The 21,965-nt window shown below is 39.0% G+C and overlaps 1 protein-coding gene and 1 long non-coding RNA gene across 6 annotated transcripts in view; one reads left to right on the top strand and one right to left on the bottom strand.

Moving 5' to 3' along the window:
* Positions 1-782, top strand: part of LOC147658184 (uncharacterized) — a 56,122-nt gene extending 55,340 nt beyond the window's left edge. Inside the window, exon 3 of the long non-coding RNA XR_015291039.1 lies at positions 419-782. This is a non-coding gene — a long non-coding RNA (uncharacterized LOC147658184). The remainder of the gene's footprint in view (positions 1-418) is intronic.
* Positions 1-20,650, bottom strand: part of Ppn (proteoglycan-like sulfated glycoprotein papilin) — a 126,020-nt gene extending 105,370 nt beyond the window's left edge. For 3 of the 5 annotated variants that reach the window (XM_086904500.1, XM_086904501.1, XM_086904502.1), the window contains exon 1: positions 20,470-20,650. In XM_086904500.1, coding sequence (XP_086760626.1) covers positions 20,470-20,492 — 23 coding nt within the window. In that variant the 5' untranslated portion in view covers positions 20,493-20,650. Of the gene's footprint in view, positions 1-17,566; positions 17,707-20,469 lie in introns of those variants that run through there. The other 2 variants (XM_031918444.2, XM_012490604.3) reach the window with 2 other exon arrangements.
* Between the last annotated feature and the right edge of the window lie 1,315 nt (positions 20,651-21,965).

The following is a 21,965-nucleotide window of genomic DNA, read 5'->3' as shown; positions in this document are numbered from 1 at the left end:
CGTGTTTCGTTCGGATGGGAACTCGGAAGGATGGTCAAGGACGGGTTGTGAAAACGACCGGCCATTGAGATGAAAGATTGGGAGGACGGATCGGGCGTATTTTTATCAGAGGATAGATGGAATAAATTAATTTAATAGTTCAGAGTAGAACAGTGTAGAGTAAAATATTTTTCGCGTTGGTTCGCGAAATATACATAGAAGAATATACGACGATTCTCTTCTTGTTTATTGTGGAGATCGAGATGAAACTTGGTCCACCGCGTTACGTAAAAATATTACGCGTAGAAAGTAAAAAGGCGAGAAGTAGAAATATCGATTCGTTTTCACACAATACATCCTCGTGTCAATATTATTTTAGAAATATTAAATATTTATACAAACGATATGCCGTGTACTCATATCGTTATGTAATTTTCAGGTTAGAAAGTGAGGAGAAATAGATCGTCCGTGTAGGAATCGCGAATTGATTCGTCAAGGCAAGAAAATCTTACGACATTTACGATCCTAATAAATCGATGTCTCCGATAAATACGGCTGCACATCTAAGTTTAGAAGCCACGACGTGTCACTCTCTCCTCGTTCAAAAATATAAATACACGATTCTCGTGAATCGGACTTTCGACAAACAAATTATTCGACAGAATCCTTGATAATGTACCAGATAGAGGAAACTATCAATTGGTGAATCGACGTCCACTGCTAAATAAACACGCGTTCGAATTATTTGTCAAAATCAATCGTAAAACTGCATTTAATAATAACGAGATATTTTATATAATTTATTTCGTCGCTCACTGAATAAGATTCGAGAACCTGATCACCATTATCAACCCTTATCAACGAATCTTGATTAAACCTTGTAAAAAAAGAAACACACTCGATCGATAATAATTCGAATCTTATGGATATTTCGCAAAAATTTCACGTCACAGGTGACATAAGTTAACCATAAAGTTAACCACGAATAACACAACTTACCCATAAATTATACAATCGTAAATCTATCCTTCTTCCTCCTTTAAATCTACATTATACGACAACTTTCAAATTTCAAAACTTCTTCAAATACTCCTTCCCCCCCCTCCCTCCAAAAAAAAATAAATAAATAAATCCATCCCGATCTTTCTTTTCTCTTCCATTTCTTTTTCTCGAAGAAACAGTTAGAAGAACGGAATACAGAAATCTCGGGTATACGAGATCATTAAGACGTGGTGGGGATGTACGCGTGAGGGATTATTGTATAATAAACGAGGGGAGAGGAGGAGGTAATCCAGAATTCTTTCGACAAACAGGTCCCCCGGTGTCCTACATCGAGACGCACGGGTGGCGCACGAGGCGTTCTCGAGAGGATCGCCACACCTCGAAAAGACCACCGGCACTCGGAGGAGAGGAGACGGGCCACGAGCGGTCTACGTGTTTCCGGCGATGGCGATCGGAAATCTATAACTGGGCACGCGAGGAATTCAACTCGGGATCGGGGCAATCGCGCGAAACATGTATTTAGGAATTGTTCCATTTCTTTCTCGTTGTGGGCGAGAGGATAATGTAAATGGAATTTTGATTTCCATTTCTCTGAGGAGGAGGAGGAGGAGGAGATCGTTAGATTTTTGGAATAATTTGGAAACGGCGCGGGTGTGAAAATTATGTTATTGTCGGTTAAAGAGATAATAATATTGTCGAAGGAAATTTGCCTAAAGTTGGTTTTTTGAATCAACGATCGTTATTACTCTCAAATTATCATTACATTTATCGTTTGTTAAGAAATTAATTTTCCGAATGCTAGGTCTAATGAAAGGGTAGTTACGTCAGCGTCGCAAGAATAAACGATTGGAAGCGGAATTACGATACAACGACATCGACGATGAGTTATGGAGGCGTTTGCTCGCTAACATTGTGCGAGTTTATCCAGATGGAAAAAGAATAATAAATGCTTCTATTCTCGGGGGCTGGTGTCAGATTTATCGAATTTTAGAAAAACGCTTACACGCTTTTCGAGAGAGAAATTCTATTCCTCGTCCAAGTTTACCGTGTTTTTTTCTTCGATTATTTTCTCGAACAAACTTTCAACTCACTTTTTTCCATTTCCATTTTCATTAAAAAAAAATAAAATAAATAATAAAGAAGAATAGAGAAAACACCGTCGTTGTAAAAATTATTCAAGGAAAAAAAATATTCGTTGGAAAATTAATTGTTTTTTATTAAAACGAAGACTATGTATATAAAAAAAAAAGAAAGAAGAAAAAAGATAATTGAACTATTGTCCGGCACATTGCCCGAGCCTCGTCAACCGAGAACAATTTGATTCGAAGCTCGAGAAGTTGGCGTGGCGTGCACGCGGATGAAAGTTCCAGTCTGCTGCATTCTCATCTTACAACGTTAGAGACTGCGCCGCGGCTGCAATTGCGATCTATGCACCGGAAGTTTCGCGTAATGAGCGCTGGCTTTAAGGGAACGGGGCGTAGCATTAATACATCATGGTACACCGAAACTGTAATTTATTTTTAACCGAGTGTCGCAGACACTTTTTGCTCCTGCTTCGAATTTCTTCGCATTCGATTCAAAGTAGAATTTTAATGAAAATTTGTATAGATTTAAAATTTTTCTCGAACTTAAATTCCTTTCTCGCAATCGAATTATATCACAAACGTGCTTCGAATAAGGCTTAGAATAATTTTAACATTCCCTGCGCTTTACCTTTATCGTTACAAGTTTCGAATTTCGCTTGCCAAGTAATTATCGAAGGCAGCCGGATAAACGCGAAGTTTGTTCGAGGATGGACGAATCCCTCGACCCGCTCGAGGATTCGTCCAGACTTTGGGTGTTGTGCGGTTTTTTGAGACCGCAGACCGAGAGAGGTGAATCGCCGCAAATCGTTTCGAGCCGTTATTAGTTCGAACCACCATGCTGCCGCTCTCGTTTCCCCGTGATAAGGGAGAAAGAAAAACGGGGGGGGAGGAAAGGGGGAAGAACCCTTCGTTCCTTCTTTCTTCATCCACTATATAATAATTCTTAGGAGACAAATGACGAATATTTACGACAAAACGTCGTTTACGTTTAAAATTTTCCATTTGTGAAAAATTAGAAATATTTTTTTTTTCCTTTTCATCGATGTAAATTTTCGACACGTAACGTTGTAACACAATTTTTAAGGGCAAATGGAATTAAAGAATAATTAAAAAATAACGGTCGAATAATCGAGTAATATTTTATCCAATTCACGTGTTGCAATTTCAATCGAGAAAACTGGCCTTGCGCGGTGTCGTAACGATTCGCCAACAATTTATGCGAATCGATTAACTTGCCCGATAAAAATTCTAATAAGCTGACACTTCTTAAATCTTGACCCGTGCTACGACGAATTTTATTGTCGTATCTCCACCCCCTATCCACGAGGATAAAACGAACCGTTTTACGCGTGTCTCATAACTTTGAAATACCACTTAACATTCACTCTCATTATATAAAACGGAACGAGTGCAAATCATCTGTATCCACGTTATTATTAACACCGTTCAGTGCCAATTGAGCTGATCCGTGACCCGTGATACTTGATAGAAATGTAACCGAGATATCTATTTTTCCCTGCCACGATGGATTCCGCGCGTAATTCTACCGCTTTCTTTCGCTTGAAACTTTCAAAAGGCTCGGTCAATCCTGTGATTCGCGTAACCATCTCGTTCAATTTTCGTCCAACGCCTCTTTCCTCTTCGTGCATAAGGAGAGATCCGTATATCCGAATCCTCGTTCTAAATATACCAACAATTTATTTACCCATTCTTCAACGATACATTTATCAACTTTTTATTTATCAACCCTTTCAAGTCCACGACTGCTTCGACTTTCACTTCAAATTCCCCCAAGATTCCAATACGCTTCGTTTATCATCTCTCGAATGCTATAAACTCTCCTCTTCTCGTAGCAATAAAACATAACCCTTTAAAATCCAAACCGCACCACGACTCGTAATTTTCCTCGAAGCTACAACAAGAAGAAGAAGAAGAAGAATTCACAACTTACCAACCCTTTAAAATCCAAAAACACTACCCAAATTATTCCAACACACTTTATCTCCCAAACATTATAAATTCCTCTGGTAACGATAAACCATCCACGATTTACCAACCCTTTAAAACCGCACTCTCGTAATTATCATCGAGGCAACAATAACAAGAAGAATAAGAAGAAACCTACCACACCATCTCGCCTTATCCAGACGCGCGACACGAAGAAGAGGTTGGAAAAGAAGAGAGGACGGTGGACGGCCGCGCTCTTCTACGTCGGGCAAGTTTGGATCAAGGAAGCAGTAATGGGTAGAGGAGGCAGAAAGCCGGCTAGAAAGCCGACGTGCAGCAGGAGCATCGTGGTTGTGCAGCAACGGTGGCGGCCGAGAGAAGGAGAGGAGAGCCGCCGCGGAAGAAGGAGGAAGGCGCGACGAGGAAAGGCGAAGCGTCGAGGGGGGCTGGAGAAAAGGAAGCGGCGGCATAGGCGTCGCGGTGGGCGCGACGAGGACGAGGCGAGCAGAACGGAGCAACAGAGTGCGACGCGTCAGGCCTCAGCGATACCAGGCGAGCATGATCTCGTGCGGTGGCCTCGCGCGCGGACGAAGGGCGTTCCGGGAAAAAGAAGGCGGGAGGGAAAGGAAGGTTGGGAGGAGAGGGTCGCGCGGCTCGACCCTGGATCGAGCGGCGCTGGTCGATTCTCGAAAGAGGAAGAACGCGAGGCGAGCGAGCCGAGGGGAAGAAGCAACAGGTTGGCCGAGCCTGGTGTGGGAAAGGGAGGTGTGTGTGTGTGAGGTTGTGCTTGTGCCTGTGCCACCCCGATCCCGGAGAAATTCCACGCTGATAGCCGCGATACAACGCGTCACGACGCGTCCAACGAAATTAGCAAACACGTTGGAGAGGAGGCACGGGGTGGGGGAGGAGGATGGAGGAGGATACGCGTGATCGCCGATTACGTACACGTGGTCGGGGGAGAGCTGGTTGATGGTATTCTGTCGCGTGATTCGAAATTGCCTCGAGTTGTAGGATGAGTGTATATATTTTAAGGAAATATTTTACGTGTAAGGGGGTTAGTTGTTCGATTTTTGATCTTTGCGTTGATTTTCTCTTCTGGTCTCCAATCTGGTCTCCAATTGGAATCGAACGAGGATCTTTTATATCCTGAAGGGAATTTGGCCCGTCACGATTTGGGAGAATGGGGAATTGATTTGGGTAGGATGATGAAGCGAAAAGTGTCGGTTAGTTGGAAAATTTTTTAGGCGGAATATTTTATAATATCCTTTGGTGTTTAATCAATCTTCGATCGAGTTGAGCGAAAGAGTCTATCTTTTATATACTTTTCAAAAGTGAAAGCAATGAGAAGGGAATCGAGCTCGTTCTAATTAGAAGTAATTGTAAATGCGACTAATCTTAACGATAAAATATCCGCATACCGATCAATTCCTAAGAAAATTACATAATGAAAAAAAACTGCCATTTCTCGGATCGAATTTATTTCGAGAGGGGGGGAAAAAAAGGAATCATTTTACCATTTTCGGTATATCTTGAATAATTTAGTCCCTGATTGGGATCAGAATTTCAGCAATGCAAATGGCTGGAGGAGCCGAGAGACAGAGGGTCCGGCGCAGCAGCACGGATCGTGGCGCATCGCCACGTGAATCATATTTAATGCAACAACGGCGGCGAGCATCAGAAGCGATCGTAAAACTCGCTGCACCGCGGTGGCCAGCAACGAATCGTGGATTTTTTGCCAACCTCGAGTAGAACACGTAGCGCGAGCGATTCTCCATGCCCACTCGACCGTTCGTTTTCTGATCGGTGATCCCTCCCGATAAACGTTCGACAAAACAATAAAACTGCACCCTTAACAGCGTTCCTCGCATACCTTCTTCATCTCTTCACCTTCTTTGATCTTCTTTAATCGTGAAAAAAAAAAAAAAACAATTCTCTCGCGATTATAACGTTATATCATCCTCTGCTTATCTATCGTCCAATTTCTTTTCACCTTTCTGAAATTACAATTTATAATAAATTCCATACAATTCAATCGCGAAAACTCAACGTTCTTCGTGTTCTTCCATTTGAATTTTTCCTCAATTTTTCTACACTTTCAAAAAATTATATTCTTAACCTTTCAAATTCAATAAATTTCACACCGAATTCCCTCGAGTTTCCCAACAAGGAAAAACTTCTTCCAAACTATTCCATTCCATCGGGATGAAATTCATCCCCCAAAGTCATTCGAACGAAATGCAAGCCTCTCTTCCGCCGATGATCATCGCAGCGCACATTTCCTTCCCATCCGCAATTTCGCAGCCACGTATTCTTTCCCCTCGGAACCACGAGGATAAAGGGTCGCATCCCTATCGCGCCGTTTCATCGAACCACCTCTCCGCGTGTAGAGTACGCGATCCCAGTGCGCGTTGCTCTTTTTCCCTCCAAGCATCATCATCATCATCATCGTCATCATCCTACGCCTCGTGGAACAAGCAACCATTCTCTTCTTTCGCCAACTCTCGTAATTACCGTGATCGAACAACGTTGTGCGTAATCGTTGCAACAAGAGTTACTCCTCCCTCCCTCTCTCTCTCTCTCTTTCCCTTGTTCTCCTCCCCTCGACACGTAGCTGACACGTTGCTGACAGGAGCTCCAAAGAGACATACCATCGATCGTGGTTACGCTTTACCGTCTTTGACCGGCGCGGATCTGAAGTCAAAGGGCGTCTAAACGTGGAAAATCGATTCGCGATCCGCGTATACGAGAGAGGCAATAATCCATCTCTATTCCGGGGAATTCTCTCTGAATGTCGCGATGAAAATTCAAAGTTTCGATGTAAACGTTGAAACGTACGCGAGTGTACGATCTTCTCTTGTCGAAATATTAAATTCTGATAACGATTACATCGGTTAAAAGCTTCTTCCTCCGAGAAAGATTTAAATCACGAGGCGCCACGTGTCAACCCCCAAGGCCATTTATCTCATCGCGTTAAAATTCCAGGGGAAAAAAGACTGTGGAGGCTTGCTTGCACGGACTAGTATATCCTAATCAGAGGCGGGAGGGGACTGTTCAACGCGGTGAAATATTCTTATCGCATGAACGAGGATGGAAGGTGGTTATGAGGGAGGTGATGGAGGCATGAATCACCGCAACCGCGGGAATAATTCATGGAACGATTAATACTGTTGCGAGGGGAAAAGTTGCCGCATCCTTCAAAAATATGAAAACCAGCCAAGAAGAAGAACTGTTCGAGAACTTGCAACTCGGCGCAATCGACCAGGGTTTAAGAAGATCCGACACCCCGACTTATCCGGAGGATACGATATTTCCCGATTTTATGAATTTCCTTATTATCCTTCAACGATAAATAATATTGTCACGAATAATAAAAAAAATAACCTCAAGATAATTTTGATAAAAGATTTTTGCGCAATTTGTGGTGCATAGTATCTTCAAGAATAATAAAAATAATCGAAGATTTTTTGCGAAGAAATCGTGAATGCTTGCGCGAATAGCATCCTCGAGAATAATTGTCGCGAATAATAAAAATAATCTGAAGATAAATTCGATTTTGATAGAAGATTTTTGCGAAGAAATCATGGATGTTTGTTCAACTCTTCAAAAATAATCTGGAGATAAATTTAATTTAATCGAAGATTTTTGCGAAGAGATGGTGGATGCTTGTGCAACTTGTAATATAGCATTTTCAAGAATAATAAAAATAACCTGAAGATAATTTTAATCCAAGATTTTTGCGAACAGCGAATATTTGTCCGAGTTGTGATGTATAGCATCTTCGAGAATAATTGTCACGAATAATAAAAATAACCTGAAGATAATTTTAATCGAATTTTTGCGAAGAAATCGTGGATATTTGTGCAACTTGTAATACAGCATTTTCAAGAATAATTGTTACGAATAATAAAAATAATCTGGTAGATAAATTTGATCTAGATCTTTTTACGAAGAAATCGTGGATATTTGTGCAACTTGTAATAAAGCATAATTTAAGAATAATTGTTACGAATAAGAAAAATAATCTGGATGATAAATTTGATCCAAGATTTTTGCGAAGAGATGGTGGACGTTCGTGCGAGATTGGTATAACGATGCAAATGCAGCGTGGTGCATAGCAAGTGCATTGACTTCGTTACTTGGCAAGCTACGATTCAATTAGTTTGAACGATCATCCGGTCAAATCTTCCGAGAATTAATTACCGTTCTCATCGGGTTTTGACATTGAAAGAGGAACGGATGATTACACACCGGCCAATGCGGAGTAAATCACTCTTGATTAAATCTTGCAAAAATACATAGAGTAGTGGAAATGGCATAACCGGAGAACGTTCAAGATAAATCAGATTTTTCCAAGATCTCTCCAATTTTTTCGTTTCGAAACGATAAAAATCGGCAGTAAGTAACGAACATCTTCATCGGCGAACATTTTAAAAATCACTTCCACGAGACGGTAATTTTACAAAGAATTATCAAAGACCTATCGATAAGCGAGAAACTAAGAGAAGGGAAAGAAAAAAAGCTTTCTTCAGCCTTGATCGCCATACCAGCTTTTGTGTAAAAATATTTAAGCGCCTCAGCGAAGTCAGCCTCGAACTTTTCCACACGATATCCCTCGAAAGACACGAACCAGTTGCGCCAGAATTTCGAAACGCGGATCGTAAAAATCGAACGAGAGGGTTTCGAAAAGGAAAGAAAATAAGAGAGACTGGAGAGGTAAAAAGAGAAGCAACCCCTCGACGAGAGGGCAAGAACCAGACGATCGAAAGGGCCATTGTTACCAGGAATCAGGGACAGGATATTACTCGTTAGTTGTGATTCGAACTTTTTATTACGACATTGTCATCGAAGCGCTCGAATCGAAAATATTAAAATGCATCGTGCGTTGATAAGCTTGGAATTCTGTAATTGCACTCGTTACGAGATTGCACAATGTGCACAATGGGACGGTTTCATTGGTAACTAATTAACGACGAATTGTTGGAACGAAAGAATATTTATAATACTTGTGTACGCGTTTCGATAATTATATTGTCTGTTGACGATATATCGTTATAGGCTTGTTCGTTTGGATAACAATTACTCGTCACTCGTTATCGTCCATTCGATAATTCACGAGAGTCCGAAATACATTATTTTTTATTTTATTTTTCGAAAATGAACGTAAGAAAATCCGTAAGAAAATTTCTTTTTCTTTTTTAAATATTACATTATGTAAATTTGACTGATTATTATGGTATTGGAATGAAATATAACGAAAAGAGAATTCGTTTCGTTTAAATCTTGCTACAATTTACGTTACGATACGTTCGTTTTCAATTTGAGAAATTGGAGAATTACATTGCATTTAAGTGATTAAAATATCGATACACTCGTAATATCTGGATTAATTAATAAACAAATAACGATTAAACGTTTCAAAGCAATAACGAATTAATTACCATGTATACATCCATTATCGATTTGCAGCCTACGATATTTGTTTAAAAAAGTAACAATTTAACACACTCCCTTATTGACATGCCCATAATAATCGTTGCAATATTCCAGTATTAACATCTCGCAAGTGGAAAATTGCTTGGTAAAAGTTTCGTTCGACGTTAAACGTTCAAGGCCGCGCGAAAATACCGCGAGTGCAATATCTCGTTTCCCACAGTCGATATCAATCCAGTTCTATAAATAATGGAGTTCCGTCCATTCGGCTCATAAATAATGCAATTCTTACTCTTACTTAAACCAGACAAGAATTGACCCGCTTCAAGAATTCGAGGATGCAACGATCCGCAACTATTCCACGTGGAATAGCAGCGGGGATATCCCGATGGATATGTATTTTTAACGACGACGACGATGGAAACGTGGGGATACTAATTTATTTACCGTTGAATCGAAACGTAAATTTAATTCTTTCCTCCCCCTTAGAAATATTACTCTTACGTGTCAGAAAAGGTTCCCTCTTTTATCTCCCTTTTACAATTCCCGCGCGAATTTCACCCGAAACTACGCACGAAGGTGATAAAGAAAAATTTCAACTTTTCGATTATCGCAGCAAACAATTTCACTCGAGTGAAAAAACAAAAAACACGCGAAGCATTTACGCGAAGATTACGACGTCGATCCTCTGTTGTACCGGAAATTGCGAACGCGATTTTCGAGTCGAACAACGATCGCTTTGCAATTTCCTTTTACGAAAAATTTCTTTGTATTGTGAAAAAAGTTTCTTTCCTTAAAAAAATAAAGCAAGGATCAAGGATTTCAATCTGTCCGATTCTGGAAGAAACTCCGTGTAAAATGCCTTCGACGCGTGATGATCCTTACGAAAGTATCGTAACCCTATCTTTGATACCTTCTAACGTCCCTAATACGTATATGGAAGAAAGTGGAAAAAAGTTTGCCAAAGCCAAATACAATTAAAACTTTACACGTTACGTGAAAGGATTTTTAAAGGAAAAAACCGGTGTATAGATTTTTCCACGGTCTTTCCATACTTTCGCTATCATTTAACAGCTTAACTGTTGCGGCTGTTTCGCGTGTCACGATATTCCCGGGACGGCGTAAATTCAAAGTCGTATAAAAGGAGGAGGGCGAAAAGGTCGTGGCGGAAACTCGGGGAGACCTTTTCCATCTTCCGGCGAAAAAAGGGGCGGCGGTGAAGAACACATGTGCGCCCGGACCAAAGTTTAGCGCCGACCGTTGACCTGCCTCTCCGAATTATTCAGTAAGATCTCGACCCTGGGGCCAACCCCCACAGATATTGGAGTTGTTTCGCGTGAATGGCGCGAGTTGTGCCTCGGATACCGCCATATTTAATTCACGAATATTGCCCTTTGTCGCTTCCTCCCCCTCGATTTTTTCCTCTTCCTTCGAGTATTTTGTTTCGAGGACAAGTCGATGGAACGAACGATCTCGATCTCCGTTTTATATTTGATTATACAAAAGTAAGAGAGATGAACTTTTTTATCTTTTTCTAAAACTTGTAAATCGTATAATTGTATTTGTAATTCTGTTTAGAAATGCTTGGAATTCGACGATGAATTGTTGAAATGAATTGTCTTAATACTTGGGTATTGATGTACAGAAAATTCCTGTATATTAATAAAGGAAGATCAAGATTCACGATGATGATCGTGAACATCGACAATTCATCGATCGAGAGAGAGCTAATTACAAGTGTTATTAACGTAACGTTTCTCTTGGGAAAAAAAGGACGAGTAAATTTTACCTGGTTGATTTTACGAATGGCTCCGATCGAAAAGGTTATCGATGTTTCGGCGTTGCTTAAAATCAGCCTTGTCATCTCAATCACCCTTTATCAAGAACGATGAATTACAGTAATGAATGCTCGACGTTCGTTTCGCTCGAATATAGGTGGCAATTAAAGCCAATGTGTATACACGCACAACTAAACGCTAAAAGGGACGTTTAGTCGGCCGCATCAAAGAAACGTGCACTCCCTCTTATTATTAATTCATGCTAATCGTTTACCCTCTCAGAAACGGTGGTTCTCGATCGTCTCGAACGCGAAAATCACAATATTTTTCTTTCACAGATCGAGCGTAATTGATCGAATACCGAATAAATTGGATATTAATTTCAAATCGATTTAATTTAAAAACAAAACTCCGATCCTTTCTAATATTTTCCAAACCTTTCTAAAGAAGCTGAGAGGAGCAAGCAAGGAAGGCCTGAAGAAAATAATCGAAATCAACTGTGCTCGAAAACGGAGCGGCGCAAATAGAGTATCCAGCTCGAGAGACGAAATAGCATTCTTCGAGGAGATCAAAGCTGCCGTTTCGACACCGTGCAAAGGTTCAACGGACGGGAAAACAATAATTTCGGTTCGACAAACAAGTAGCCGGCCCAAGAGCCGGGCTACGATAAATAAACGGTAATACTTTCGTTACCACGGGAACAAGGTGTAGGATGCAGTGTGCGGAACACAGAAGAATCCTGAACTGCTCTCGCGCGTATTAACTTATGGAACAGAAATAACAGCCTTCCCCATGGGAGCCAAAATAACTCGGCGAAACACGGGATTGTCCGCGAGTCGAGACACCGGCTTCCCGACTCGGGAAAAATATCGGATCGATGCATTCGCTTCTACTAAATTTAGAACTCAATCGTGTGGTAAATTATTTAAGGCGTCTTTGACTCGAGGATTTGCAAGATCGGTGATAAGATTTTTAGAAGGGAATTATTTCTATCTTCGATTTCTTTCGTTATTAAGGGATTGATAAGAATCGAACGAATTGGAACGTGAATTATGGAAAGTGGGAGTATTTTAAGAAAAAAATACAAGGTCTAGGACGGGATTGAGTGAATGGTGATCTTGATTTAAAAAGGTATCGAAACGATTTTTTAATACATTTATCGAAAGATGGGCGTGATCAAGATGAGAAGGAGAGACGGGGCAGACACTTGTCCGAGGCTGGAAGCGCGATTAACCTTGACAGACATCGTTTCCTCCGGGTGGAGGGACACAGTGGAAACGCGGCCTCGGCTAATCGTTTTAAATGGCTTCGAATCGGTTCTCACAGACGCGTTTAGCTTGTTCAATTTGTCGCGTGATCCACGAAAGCGTGGAGAAATTAACGACACGCGAGCGTGGGTTGTACAGTGTTTAAAAAGAAAAAAGAAACTGGAGTTTTTTTCGTGATTTTGAAAATATCAAGTTTCTCCGAGTTATTGAACTGTCAAACATTTTTATCTTCCAATTTCTATGCCTTTAAATGTCGAATTTTCAACTTGTTTTCTTTTTTTTTTTTTCGCGTATTGCAAAAATTAAGTAGAAACTTAATTTCATACCAATGGTATTATCGTGTCTTCTAATCTTATTCAAATTAAAACTTTATAATTTATAAAAAAGGGACGCAATTAAATCGAAGCTCCAACAAGGAAAAGTCAAGATGACTTAGAAAAAAGAAGATCTCAGGACGATCTTACAGGACAAGTGTTAATTGCAGTTTCTATCAAGATTTAGAGCTTTCAAGATTCTCCATTTTCGCGAGGGTGGTCTCGTATGTCTAAAATATTACGGAACAAAACGATTCCGTAGCGGCGATATATTCGTGTCATAAACGGTACAAATGGAACCGGGAGACAGACCGATGATCCGAGTCGGAACAGAAATTTCTTCCGCGAATTCCCGAAGTGGTCGGGTTTGACGGTTTAACACGTATTTTCAACGCGTATTAATGACACTTCACATTTCAAATTCGAAAAAATTCTACATTTCCGCCCGATTAATAAATTAAATTAACGTCAATTCCGTCGAAATACACTAATACATATTACGCCATCTTGACGCGAATTTAATGAGTTGGTAAAACAAGAAACTTCGCCGTGATTTGTAAATTTTTATCTATAATTGGGGACCGAAACGCGATAAACGTGTTCGTATTAATATGATAATTTATACACGGAACCTGCCTATATATAGTTTCCGTTTAATTAACATATGTATCTCGAAAAAAAAAAATTTATTCTCCTCCACGCTCCCGATGAAATTACTCTTCCAAATTCCCAAATATTCATATATAGAATTTTCAATAATTTTTCTGCAAAATTAAAAAGTAATCATCCTTCCCTTTTTCCCCCTTTTATTTTTCCCTCAAACTTTAACGACCAAAAGTCGAACGGATTTAAAAAAACAGAGGTTTCGTCGAAATCCTTACCAACCACGCTCCACACCAACTCCGCACAATATCCCATATTAACAACAAAATCAAACAATAAGACCAAACTTTCAAATCCTTCGAATCCAGTGAGTCGCGTGAAATTAATCACGAATTTCTTCCCCCTCCCCTCAAATCCTGTATCCCCTTGCGAGCACCGATGGTTAATCTTTCGTCCGCCGTGACCCGGGCTGAATTTTAAACCTGACGTATTACACGCGTAGCCGGTGTACAGGGTCGGAGGAAGGACATCTACATAGAGGCGGGGAATTAGCATAAGCCATTGTCCTGCCACCGGCTCGCACAGAATCGTATCTGAAAGCTCGGCCTGAGTTACAATAACCCTTTATACACCGCAGGTGGAGGTACTGTTATAACCGTAAATCGTATGAAAACGTATCGCCGCTCCGGTTTCGTATCCTCCCCCCCTCCTCTCCTCCCCCCTCCTGGAATTACGACCACCCAATTAACCGATTATTATCGCCCCGGCCAGATATTGCAGCCTCTCAATTATGCCGTTTCGATGTCTTGATAATACGGGCTAAGCGCGATAATTGTTCCTCCTGCGCTGTGTAATATATGGATTCGAATTGATTTAAACAATCGCGAGTACAGTGGCCGTTTAATCGATCGATTATCTTGGTGATCGGCGCGTGTGCGTCGAGAAACGGGTGAATCGATTTAAGATTTGAGAGGAGAATTTTTCGCGTTGTGTTAATGGAAAGATCGAGGAAAATGATGAATGCGGTTTTGTCTCGATTAATTAATCGTAATGATTCGTAAAAGGAAGAATTCTCGAAGAAAACGGTATATGTAATAAGTGGTCTTGAAGGAATATTTAGCTTTAGATGATTAATCAACTTTCGTTTGATTTTCGTTCGATTCGTAGAGTTACGGAGAAAAAAGTTTTTGGAGTAAATGATAAAGGAAGGAAGGAAGGAAGGAAGGAGAGATTAAGTTTTTGTTATCGAATTCTTGGAAAAAGACGACAAGGATAAATAAAGGAACGTTAGATTATTTCGTTATTAATATCGCGTGCAAGAGTTACGTGGGAAGTTTCCACCGATCTTAATTACTCTCTTTAAGCGGATATCGTTGCATCAAATGCTACTTAGACGCAATTCCTTAATTCTTAATGGAACGGAACGGAATTTTCTAAGTAATTCAAAATGATAATTATATGAACACATAATGTTTCAAGCAATGTCGTTAAAGGATTATTAAATCGTTGTTAAGTCATTTAATTTTATTAGAATTCGTGTAATTACATTTGAAAAAATAAAAGTTTTCTCTTTCTGCCGAAAGAGGAAGTCGAGAGAAAGAAGTTCTAAGAAATATGTGATTCATTGTAACCACATTCTAACTAGTTCCAACTTTCCTGAATTTTGGTTCCAAGAAGGGAAAAACGAGGCAAACAAACGAGGGAGGGCAGAAAATTTTCCCATATGATTGTATAGACAGTCTTCTCGCAAAAAAAAAAAAAAAAAAAAGATTTACGGATGAAAGAAAAACCCAAAAATGCACTTTTCTCGTTAACAAATTATCACAGCGAAAACAAAACTTTTATTAAACGAGGTAAAAATAAATTTTGCCGAACACATTTGTTATGATGCAAGAGAAGATCGTGCTGCCAAGACGAGTTTTGCACAAGTGTTATTCTTTCCTTAATTAACGCTACGTGCTACCGTGAAAAAAATTAAATAAACAACCGTCTCTCTTCTTTGCAATATATTTATATTACGCGACACGATAAATTTGAATATTTAATTTTTTCACAATATCTACTCGCGTCTTAAACTTTCAAATAATATTCTTGCATCTTATATTTTCATAATATTTTCCAAATACTACTAAACCAACAAGTAATAAACAAATATCCTAAAATTACGAAAAAACCGAACCACGAGATAATAAAACTTCCAAAAACAAAAAAACGGAAGGAAACGCCGAGCAACGATGAAATATTCTAACGCGAGCTCGTTAATCGAACGCGACCAGCCTCCCTCTTTATCTCCTCTCCTTCGAAGAAAAGAAATTATCTGCGCGCGTAAAGAGGGAAAGAAGAAGAAGAAGAAGAAGAAAAAAGAAAGAGAGGGAAAAAAAAGGAGGAATCGTACGACACATGACGCAACACACGAGCGTTGCTGGAGCTGGTTTTGACAAATGACAAAGAAACTGTGGGGGAGAGGTGCGCACATGTCCCGGGGAAACTCGGCAGAGGGTCTATTCCCTCTCTCGCGCATGCAAATTGTGTGTCACGAGGATGGTAAAAATCCTCCGCACAGGGCGATGATCCACAGAGGGATTTTTTTCGGTGAATTTTCACGCGGAGGGAGGTCCAAGACCCGAGCGTTCAATTAAGTTTCAACGGCGGAACGTTGAAACACGTGAACCTACTTTAACGCTTTTAAAATCGTGCCTTATTCGGCGGAAAAGCGGCTGGGAAAACCGATTAATTGAAACTCCATCGAACGCCGCGTTCTTTCATCGCTTTCGAAAATTGCGCTTTGTGCATCTGCAGCTGGAATTTTGTTTTTTTCTTTTTTTTTTTTTATTTTTTTGAGAGGGACAGAGAGAGGGGGGGAAAGGAGAGATTCAAACGAACGAGGAAGCGATATTTTTTTCAAGCTTTTCCAACGTGACAAAATTTTGAACGTTCACTTCGTGGTTGTACAATTTACGATAATTATTTTCTACGAAGCTGGGACTTTTTTTGAAAGGAAACGTTCGTTTAAAAAATGTCGTAAATTTTGTGAGAAAATTTTATAATGTTGGATTAGACCATCTTATTTATCGCATTATATATTTATAGATTTTTAAAAAATAGAATATATAAGAGAGTGTTTCAACAATACCGGACACAAGCACGATATATTATAATATATCGTCAATTCATATTAATACCATGACGAGGAGTATATACGTACACGTGTCACATACTTAATTTGTAAACTATAGAAAAAGTTTTCAGGGGGTCTGGTTACCATTAAGGAGCACAATGTTATGATAATCCTCTGTTTATTTTTCGTACAGCAGAGTACGTTCAAAAGAAATTTCTCTTCAATGTGAATAACATGGAATAAAGAAACGTGGCTATCGTTAGATAAATACAATGGGACGAATGTTCCTGGTGACTCATCAAATATCCCATTATATCTCGCTCAAGATTCGAATATTTCCCAACACCGATTGACACAATCTCTTCGAAGAAGAAGAAGAAGAAGAAAAACAAAAAAAAAAAGAACTTCTAATTCTAACGACGTAACAAATTAACGAAGAAAGCACGTTATAATACTTGCGCGCACGCGGTTATCTTTTCATTCGATGAACCGTAACGTGTATAATATATCACGCGTATAATAAGAAAGAAAAAGAAAAATAGAAGAAGCGGCGGCAATGCGACAAAGGCCGAAAAAGAGGCGAAAGAAGCGGGCAAAAACGGCGCGCGGCCTCGTAATTATGTCACAATTGTACGCGGCGGGCGTGTATGGCGTAATATCAGGATAAGCGTAGTAATGAGTCTGATAAAAATGCGTGGAGCGTTTATTTTTAGAATTTTTACGATTCTTTGTCGCTCAAATAATAAAAAAAAAAAGAGAGAGAGAGAGAACCGTATCGAAACGTTACGTTATCCGTAAACTAAATTTATCCTAACGAAGAAAAAAAGAAACGATTTAACAGTTCGACAAATTTTACAATAATAATATCCGTTCGATCGATTTCGTCCTATAATTAACTCTTAAAGCGATCACTCTTAAATTCTTAACGTATATAACCCACTCACTATATATATATATATATATAAAATTCGAATAATCCTTTCCTTCGTGAAGGAAGGAAAAATACGAGGAGAATAAATTATAATACGTTTATTCCACTAACCACGTGCTCCTGATGGCCGTCATTCCCGCTGAAGATCGGCCGGGACCACGGCTTGGAAACCGGAAAACCCCTCTCGACACTGGTGTATGGAGCCGAAGGAACGACAACGCGCACCACCTCCACGGACGGGAGTCGGCCACTGACTGAACGTGACTCTGATTCTCTGGAACCGGGAGGAGGCTGCGTCGACCGGTCAGGGACCACGAGCCTGCGGCCTTCTGACACTCAAGTCACCGTCAATTTCTCCCCCTTCCTTCTTTCTCCCTGCCTCTCTTTCTCTTTCTCTTTCACCGGCTGTTGCGTTTCGTTCCTCGTGTTTTCTTCCTTTTTTTCTTTTCTTTCAAACGTTATATTTAACGTAATCGTAATAGGGACTCTCGTATCTGACAAAATCTATCGATACTGGATCAATAAGAGGTGTGATTTCGTTCGTTCTTAATCGAATCCTTACGTTGCTTCTTTTTTACATCGATGTTCTTTAGCTTCGATTCTTTAGATTTTCTTGCTTTTTTTTTTTTTCGAAGCGTGATGGCAATTTGATTGGAATTAAATTGGATTTGGTATTCATCGATGGTATTTTTCGAATGGTACGATGATAAGTGTTTCGAGGCACGATTTGGGGGCGTAGAATGCACGGGTGTTTTAGTTTGAGGATCTTGTTAGTTCGTTTTTGCTAATCGTTTGCTAAATATACTCACGAAATGGAAGGGAAACGAGCAGTTCTAACACTCGGATGCCACGAAGAATGCTTTATTTACAGGTATAAAGAACCAGTTGTTGCAATCGAGAAATTTGTTTTTTTTTTTTTTTTTTAATAACATATAGAAACGACATTAGATTTATCGACGAGAGAGAAATTTTAGCACCATTAAATCTATTGGCAAACAAAATTGAAAACGTTTACGATATTTAGGAAAACAATCTATCCTATCGAAAAAGAGTATCTTACGCATCACTAGTTATCATATTGTTAAAAAATTTGCCTAGTTTCCATGAACAAAAAATTCCAGCATAATTAAATAAAGTATCAACAAATGTTTAAATCAATCGAAGGATCATTAACTATTTATATCGTATATTATAATCTATTCTATATTACAATTAATTAACCTTATCTAATTCCCAAGAATCCACTCCACTTCGATGGACATACCTCGATAGACGAAGCTTCATTAAAAATTCCTTTCTCGTCGCGAACAACCAGCGTGACTGTGACACCACAACATGTGACAATTCATTCTAAAAACCACGCCTATTAAAAAATCTTAAAAATTTCCAAGAAACTCTGAGAGGGACTCTTCTTCCGACCGAGTAAAGGCAGATTCAAGGAAGGAACGAAAAGAGCAATGAATTCTGAAAATTCATTCAGCTCATTCACTCGAATGTCTTAATGAAAAGTGAATGAGCGATCATTCGATCCGCGTAGCGATAGTCGATGAATAATGGAACGCGCACTCTCTCGATGGCCCGTTAATAGTAACAGGCGACATGATATCTTAACGATAAAATAAACGATTCTTCGAGGATCGAAAGAAGGACGAATATCACGATTCCTCGGAGTTGATGAGAGAATACGCGATCGACAGAAGAAATGATTCTTCGGCGATCGACAGAAGCAAGAACGATTCTTCGGCGATGAAATGTACTAGAATTATCGATTTCTCGACGATATACGAAAGGAGAGAGAATTTCTCAGCGATGGAACGCGCGATCGAAGAAAGCAGAGACGATTCCTCGGCGATAGAGCACACGATCGAAAGGAAAGGGAGGTTGGAGAGCATTGAATTAAACGGTGAATTAAATCCAGAATGACGATTATTGCGTTACCAACGATCGTTCGTGCAACGATCAGCTTTTCGCATTCTTCTCCGGATCCTATTTTCGATCATTGCGGAAAGCGAGCAACGTGTCTCGAATACAAACACTCAGAAAGTTCAAAGAAGTTCGAGAGGACAAGGAAGTTTTAACGATACGATTTAATAGATAGGAAGACAGGCTGTAAATCGTTTTAACAACCTACGAGGCACAATTGTTCGTACACCGTTCCATCTCCCAGTTTCAATCCCGTTTTCTTTTTCCGATCGGGTTGCTTCGAATTTTCCTCGAGTGCTCTGCTACTGCGTGCAGCAACACGATATTTTAATTTCGTTTTTTTTTTTTAAATCTGTCATTAAACCTCTCAGCATCTCGTGTATTTTATTATTTTCCCTTGTGATAATTTTCAAGATTTCATTTGTTCAAACCCATCGAAAATCAATTTTGCAGTTATTTGGAATTTTATTTGGAATTTCTCTCTCCCCCCCCCCCTCCCTCTCAATTTTAATTTGGAAATTCTCTTTCCATGTTTTATTTCAAATTTCTTCACGATCGGTTTACTTTATTGAATTTTATGTTTCAATCTTGTGGTCAGAAAGGAATCCCGATAAACTAGAATTTTTTCAATTTTATTGAAAGAAATTAAAATATAATCACGAACTATGCTTTTTCTAAATTATAAAGATTCTCATATTATTCCTGATTTTTAAATTAATTTTAATAACTATTATTCCACCATTCGATTCTATTAATAATCTAACCATGATAAAATCTTGGACCAGAGACACTAGCGACCGAAACATCAGACACCAGACTTACATCCATCAAATTCATTCGAAGTAATCACAATTCAAGATATTTTTAAAATAACCAAATAAAAAAAATAAATAAATAAATAAATTCAAATTTCCACTATCCGACAATAAATCCTCACTCATCTCTAATCTCCACGTATAAACGATTAAAAAAAAAAAAATACTAATCTTCTCTATCCAACACCCCGTTCGCCAGCATCTCCAGACGAATTATAATATCCACAAAGGAAAAAGAAAAAAGAGAAACGATGTAATCGATCCATTAGGACTAACCATGTGCATCGACGGCGCGTCATGACGGATGGCGAAATTCCCCGTCCAGCGGGAATCCTCGAAAAAAAAAAAAACCTCCTCTCTCTTATTCCGTTAATTCACGTTGACGTGCGAGAGAACGGCACCGAGTCCTCGGTAAAGGACGCGCGCGTGCAACTCACGAGAGAAAACTGACCGAAAGAAACGCGGTACGCGAAGAGAGAACCGACCCCCGATAGAGCTGCTTTCGAGAGTCGAGAGGGAAAGAGGGAGAGAGCGGAGAATGGACGGAAAGAGAAAGGAAGACGGGAGAACGAGAAGGAGTTGGATGGAGAGACGAATGAGGAGAGAGAGAAAGAGAGAGATATTATACGGAGTTGGAGGCAGAGATGAGGAGAGGTGAAGAAGAGAATACGAAAAGGAAGGAGGACCGAAAGGGAAGAAGAGAAGAGTAGGAGGGTAAGAGTGAGTAGCTTGGTGGGGACTTCTTACTCATTCATACTCAAACGCCCCCGCAAAATTGCAAGCACCGTGGAGACGGTGCTTTTTCTTTTGCACACTTGAATTCCGGGCTATACATCCGGTCGATTAAGAAATTCGTTGCACTCGGTTTGATCTTGTTCACAGGATAGATTTAATAAAGAGTGAAAAGAGATGATTCTTCGAACGAAGGATCGCCTTAAGTGTTTTTTGACTGAATTTTGAGAAGAAGGTTGAAAAAGAAAAAGATTCAGGAAGCGAGGATGATCTATGAAGGAAGATTAATATTTATATTTCGGATAATGAATTTGTATCGAATCAATTTTTGGAAATGTAACTATTATGTACGTTAATGTTGTATTTATATAGTACTATTATATAATGTTTTGAACGAAATGATAATGCAGTCGATTTAAATTGGGTCAAGCTTGAAGAAACGAGAGAAGAAATTAAATAAATAATATGAGGTTTTTTATGATAAGATAGAATGATTTATTTTTAAATCGTGTATCAATCATGTTATCGATATATGCGAAAAATAAAAAGTAAAAACTACTGATTTATAATATTCTTTGTTAATGCTGTGAATATCGATCGCTTAATTATATCGATTGAATGAAAATATCATAAATTTATAAATAACAATATATAAATTTAATGAAAAAAAGAAATAAATAAATGATTTATAAAAAATTATTAAGATACGATACTTATAAATAATATATTATTTATATTACTTATATAATAGATACTTACAAAAAATTTGTTAAGATTTTAATTTTAAACAAAATAAATATTTTTTAAAATAAAAAAAATTTCAAATTCAAGTTTTATGAATCTAAGAATCGTTATTCAACCTATATTTAAGAAATATCATTCTTAAAATATTATTTTTACTTACAAAATTTCTCCAGATGATAGATCTAAAGACTTCAAACTTCTTGGTAGAATAAAATGAAAATTAAATATTTTTCAATCATTCACAGTCTTTACATACTCATACATACACGCGTACATAAACATACACACACACAAAT

The sequence above is a fragment of the Apis florea genome, unplaced genomic scaffold (assembly GCF_048593485.1).
Source record: "Apis florea isolate Af1SG1 unplaced genomic scaffold, ASM4859348v1 contig_2350_pilon, whole genome shotgun sequence".
In the NCBI taxonomy this organism is placed as follows: domain Eukaryota; kingdom Metazoa; phylum Arthropoda; class Insecta; order Hymenoptera; family Apidae; genus Apis; species Apis florea.
Note: the sequence above shows the minus strand (reverse complement) of the source record. Positions and strands in the feature narration are given on the sequence as shown.